The 5,801-nt window shown below is 53.2% G+C and overlaps 1 protein-coding gene across 1 annotated transcript in view; it reads left to right on the top strand.

Moving 5' to 3' along the window:
- Positions 1 to 1,027: 1,027 nt before the first annotated feature.
- The window catches only part of Hpca (hippocalcin), a 10,006-nt gene continuing 5,232 nt past the window's right edge, over positions 1,028 to 5,801 (top strand). Inside the window, exons 1-2 of the mRNA XM_021159417.2 lie at positions 1,028 to 1,114; positions 3,591 to 3,989. Of these exons, the coding sequence (XP_021015076.1) occupies positions 3,612 to 3,989 (378 nt within the window). The 5' untranslated portion in view covers positions 1,028 to 1,114; positions 3,591 to 3,611. The remainder of the gene's footprint in view (positions 1,115 to 3,590; positions 3,990 to 5,801) is intronic.

Genomic DNA, 5,801 nt, shown 5'->3' with positions numbered 1-5,801 from the left:
GTGTTATATCATTGTTTCTTCTACATGATTGCAATCCCCTGTCTGAAACCATGCCAAGTGCAGAAGCAATGCCTGGAAAATCTTTTTGAAATGGATGAACGACAGCTCCTGATTTCAAGTCACTCGCTAGCTGCCAGACATTGGAAGAAGTATACAACCCTTCTAAGACTCAGTGTCTGCAATGTAGAACACAAAAAGATCCACATCCTAGATTCTGGGGATGGGGGGGTGGGGAGGGCAGCATTTAGCTCAGGATGTAGCGATTGTTACCAGAGCTGGAGGAGGGAGGGTCCCTTACAGGCAGGAGGAGTTGTGACCCCATCAGCGCCTCTAAGAGCAGCTGTCCTTAGTACAGACAGGAGGCATACCCACCTGAGCACCCCCACCTCTCAAGGTGGAGATGCTTCTGTATTGCAGGTCACAGGCCTGCACTCACGGAGGCTAGGGGAGGAGAGGATAGGGTTCCTTGCCTGGAGGAGTACTGGGAAGAGCTAGGTAAGTGGATGGTGAGAGGTGGGATTAATTCTTAGAGGGGTTGGGGGGGGGGATGACATCCGGAGTAGTAGGCAGGAGAGGGGGGCGGGCTCTCTGAGGCGGAGGTAGCAGGGGGCGTGTCTGGCCCCTGGAAGACCTTGGGACTGAGCAATGGGTGCTCCCTCCTCCCTAGAGAGCCCCCAGTTCATCTGGCTCGGGAGTTGAGGTGCGGGGGCAGCGAGGGTGCCTATCGGATTCCTCCCTCAGAGCGACAGGCGGCCCTGTGCCCAGGTAGGGGTGGATTGTTCCCGGCTTGGGAGAGCAGTCCCTGGACACTGACCCGCCTCTTTCCTTGCCCCTCCGTGTCGACTTATAGAGCTGGGGGTCCCGATCTTTCTCCCAGGGTGGGGTGCTCCCTAGAGAGGGGGCCGGGGCAGCGAGGGCGTTCTGTTCTCTCTCCCGGGAGGGGGCGGGGGCGGAGCCTAGTTACCGGTGGGGGGACCCCCCCAGGGGAGGGGCTCCGGGCCAACGCTGCGGGGCGTCTCCCTCGCAGTCCCGCCCGCCCCTCCGGCCGCCTCTGCCGCCGCGCGCCGCAGCAGCGCCGCCTTCCCTGCGCAGTCGGTGTCTCGGCGTTTGCTGGGTGAGTGGGGGCCGCTCTGGCCGGGGTCGGGGATGAGGGGAGGGAAACCCGGGAGCCAGGAACCCAAGTCCAGGGCTCCCCAGCCCGCTCCTCCCTGAGCTTCGTGGGATTCCTCCCACCCGCGGCGCCGCCAGCCCCGGGCTGCCCCTGGGGAAATCGCGCGTCGCTCTCCAGGGTCCTGACCGCCAAGTGGCCAGCTCCTGGGAGTCGCGCGTCGATCGTCCCGGGCGCCCCCTCCAGGAGGGACCTCGAACCCAGTGCGGGAAGAATGGAGGCGGGGGATCAGGGCCGGAGCCGGAGGAGGCTTGGAGGGGATGCTAGGGCGGGTTTCTCAGATAGAGCTGTGAGGTTCCTCCTATTTTGGGCACTGGGGGTCTTTGAGGAGAAAATAGGCATTTCTTCCAGCTGGGAAAGGAAATGCTGAGGGTGGCCGAGAGGAAGGGGCATCTGGAGGAGCGCTTCTGCTCAGCGCATCACTCTGCCCCCGCCCCGCTGACCCAGTTCCTTGGACCTTGAGGAGGGGAGTAAGGGACACACTCCCTTGCTCAGCCCTGCGCATTTCCTCAGTCCCTTCCCACACACTTGTTCTGTGGCTTCTCAGCCTGGGGCAGAAGAGGCTGATCCAGAAAGGAGGGGGCACCAACTTATAGGAACATGCATGACACACACTACTGAGGACAGACACAGGTCTCCTCACATTCCTGGGGAATATTTCTCTCTGTGGCAGGTGCATACCCGCTCAACACGCATATTGAATTCACATGCAGCCATGCATAGAAACGCACAGGGAGATAGATGCGGTGCAGAGCCCAGGACCCACATCATGGGTGAGCATACGCATTCAACATGCACCCACACACATGTGCACACACGTGTGCATAGAGCTTCATGTACCTTCATGCACAAGGAACCCTTTTCACCCTGTCTTGCTCGTATCTCCAACCTCAGGGGACACTTTCACACACCCCTACACCTATGATTATGACTGCCTGTCTAGTTCCCCTCCATTGCTTCTGCTCAGCCTCACACTTTAATTCCTGCCCTGAGGGGACCTTTTGAAACCGGAGAAAAGGTGAGTGATGAAGGAGGTCTGGGTGGGCTGTGTAGGGCTCCCCAAGAAAAAGAGTCCTCATCAGGTCTGGGAAGGGCTGCAGCTCCCTCTCCTGGGACCTGACAGCACCTCAGGGATAGAAAGACAAATGACAAGGGTGCCTGAAGGTCCCACGTGCAGCTGGCCATGTGAGAGGTGTCGGCATTCGAGTTGGCGTGTAATGGCATGTGTGAGACATGTGGGGTCGTGGGCTGGTGTGTCTTGATGCACCGTGTATGGGAGTTTGTGCGTGGTGCCATGTGTCAGTGCGTGTGAGTTGTGGGGCAGTGGGATTGCTGTGTGTGGAGGCATGGCTATCCATGTGTGGTGGAGGCAAGTATGTGAGTGTCAGAGAACCAAGGGAGTGCACTTGGTGATCTGTGTGGCATTATGTGTGCTGGGGACAGGCATTTGCACATCATGCCCGATTTTTGTGGAGTCTGAATACAACATGTATGTAGCACCTGCCCACTCATGCATGATTCTAAGGGCTCACAGGTATTCACTAACTTAATTCCCAAGATAACCCTATGAAGTAAGTAGTATTATTAAACCCACTTTGTGGTTGAGTTGGAGAGTTTAAGGAAATTGTCATTGCTTCTCGGCCTTTTGGCTAAGATCAAGTGTAGGAAATTGTCCAAGGCACATAGCTGGTAAGAAGGGAATCTGGATCTCCATGAGTTCGAGGCCAACCTGGTTCTGTAGCATGATTTCCAGGACAGCCAGGACTACAGAGAGAAACCCTGTCTTGAAAAACAAAAACAAACAAAAACGTATTTTAAAAAAGAAGGAGTGCTGGGATCCCAGCCCAGGTGATCTGGCTCTGGGGTCCAGGTTAATACTTCTTGTTAAACATATCTTCAGGAAGAAAATCGGACAGTGTTGGGGCAGTAGGTGCACTGTGGGGTCAACAGACATCTGGGAAGCCAGGAAGGGGGCAGCAGGAGCAAAGGGGGACTCAGGAACTTTTCTGCACCCTCCTAGGACACTCCGGGAATGAACTCTGCTGGTAGTTTCCGTGTGACCTGAAGCAGATCATTTTGCTTTTCTGAGCCTCCCTTCTCATGTAGAAAATGGAGCTAACCCTCAGATTTCCCTCTGGGAGGGTGAAAACGTGTGCTTGTGAATGGACTTGACAGGGAGAGCCAGAAGGGTGCCAGTGAGTGTGAGCTGGTCCCTTCCTTCTTTGGGTCTGTTCTCCAGACATGCATGTCACAGAGCAGAGTGCAGGCTGTGTGGTCTGGGGCCCATCTCTCTTTTCTTGTGTCAAATGAGACTTTGGGCTATCTTGTGTCTGAGGGCCTTTCTGGAGACGTGTCAAGGGACTAAGAGGATGTAACCATTGCTCTCTGTCCTTTCACTTCCTTTGTGGGGGCGGGGACCCAGGTGGGACTTGGCTCTTCTGCCATGGGCAAGCAGAACAGCAAGCTGCGGCCAGAGATGCTGCAGGACCTGCGAGAGAACACGGAGTTCTCTGAGCTGGAGCTACAGGAGTGGTACAAGGGCTTCCTGAAGGACTGCCCCACTGGCATCCTCAACGTGGATGAGTTCAAGAAGATCTACGCCAACTTCTTCCCCTATGGCGACGCCTCCAAATTTGCCGAGCACGTCTTCCGCACCTTTGACACCAACAGCGACGGCACCATCGACTTCCGGGAGTTCATCATCGCTCTGAGCGTGACCTCGCGTGGCCGCCTGGAGCAGAAGCTCATGTGGGCCTTCAGCATGTATGACCTGGACGGCAATGGCTACATCAGCCGGGAGGAGATGCTAGAAATTGTGCAGGTGGGCCGCCATTGCCACTGGCTCCTCAGCCTTCAGTCTCTGAACACCTCCCCTCCCCCCACCTTTTTTTTTTTTTTTTTAGCCTCTGGATGCACCCTAGTCCAGAGTAGTGGCAGGGGGTGTTTTCCCATCCTATTTGCAAAAATCTTTTAGAATGAAATGATTTTCCATTGAAAGAAAAGCTGAAAGCTAAAACTACTTTGGAGTTAGAGGCAGGAGGGTCAAGAGTTCAAAGCTAGCCTTGGCTACCAAATAAGTTTGAGGCCTAGCCTAGACATTATGAAACTGTCTCCCCTCCCCCACCAGCCCAACAACAAAGGAAAGAAAGAAAAGCCTAGAAAGTCCCCGCGTAGCCTTAGTCCACACTCACCAGCTAGCGTTTCCTGATGTTGCGTATCTCTGTGCGTACCATGGTTTCCGGTTGTTCTCAGGATTGATTCTTCACCCCTCAGGTAAAGGATGTATTTCCTAAGAATAAGACATTCTCTTACATAAGCCTTAGCATGATTACCCAAGTCAAGAGATTTAACATAGACTAGAAACAGCGCTGTTCCTATTCCATTATTCACTCTCTCCAGAATGTTCCCTGTTGCCCTCCCCCCCTCACCCCCCCAGTCTGGGATCCTACATTGAATTTTGTTGTCCTATTTTCTAGTTGTATTTATTTAGAGACAGGATCTCACTACATAGCTCTGGCTGGCCTGCAATTCACTTTATAGACCAGGTTGCTCTCCAACTCACAGAGATCTACCTGTCTCCTGAGCCAAATGCTGGGATTAACGGAGCCAGCGCGCCTGGCTTTGTGATTCTGGTTTAATTTGGAATTGCTCCTCCCCTTGCTTTGTCTTTCCCTTTCTGACATTTCTGATTTAGGCAAGTTATATTTGGTTTGGTTTGGTTGGAGACACGTCTCTCTAAGTAGCTCAGTCTGGCTTTGAACTCATGATCTTCCTGCCTTAGCCCCTGAGCCGTAGCGTTACAGGTATGTGTTTCCATGCCCAGCTATGTTATTCATTCATTCATTCATTCATTCATTCGCTTGCTGTGTTCTACCACCGGGCCTCATCCCCAGCTTGCAAGTACTGTTTTTTGATCCTCATTTACTGAGGAGGAAACATGCTTGGAAAGGAGAAGGTGCTTGCTGGAGACCTCACAGCCTGAGTGGGCCACCTGGCTCCATTGTTCACATGCCATCTAGACACCAGGCCATCGCCTAACTAACTGACAGAGGCACCACCAGAGCCCAGCATTGCATGAGACACTCAGACCCCTGAGCCGAGCTCATCCCTAGGGCAGACCCATGTGTCTCAGACAGACAGAGCCACTTGCTTGACATAAAGAAGTGGGATTGAGCGCAGGCTGGCCACCACTCCAAGCCGCCTTTTGTGAAGGCTCTGAGCTCTCTTAGGCAGGAGAGGAGGCTTCCAATTCTGGACTGGCTCTTCCGCTGCTCATCTGTAAAAGTGGAGCAGAGGCAGCGAGGCTGATCGCAGGAGGAGATTTAGTGACTTGTCATGAATGTCTTTTCTTAGTACCAACTTAAGTATGAAATGCATTGGGTTTATTTCAGAAGCCTTCCATGGCACGATGCCCCCTTAGCTCACTGAAGGCGGTCAGCGCTGAGATTCTATTTTACCTGCTTGCTCCTTGTCCACTTCAGACTTTTGTTTTTAGACAGGATCCCTCTCCTTTTTTTTTCTTTTTCTTTTTCTTTTTCTCTTTCTTTCTTTCTTTCTTTCTTTCCTTCCTTCTTTCTTTCTTTTCTTTCTTTCTTTCTTTCTTTCTTTCTTTCTTTCTTTCTTTCTTTCTTTC

The sequence above is a fragment of the Mus caroli genome, chromosome 4 (assembly GCF_900094665.2).
Source record: "Mus caroli chromosome 4, CAROLI_EIJ_v1.1, whole genome shotgun sequence".
Taxonomy (NCBI): Eukaryota; Metazoa; Chordata; class Mammalia; order Rodentia; family Muridae; genus Mus; species Mus caroli.
The sequence above is the reverse complement of the archived record's forward strand: the minus strand, read 5'-3'. Positions and strand labels throughout refer to the sequence as shown.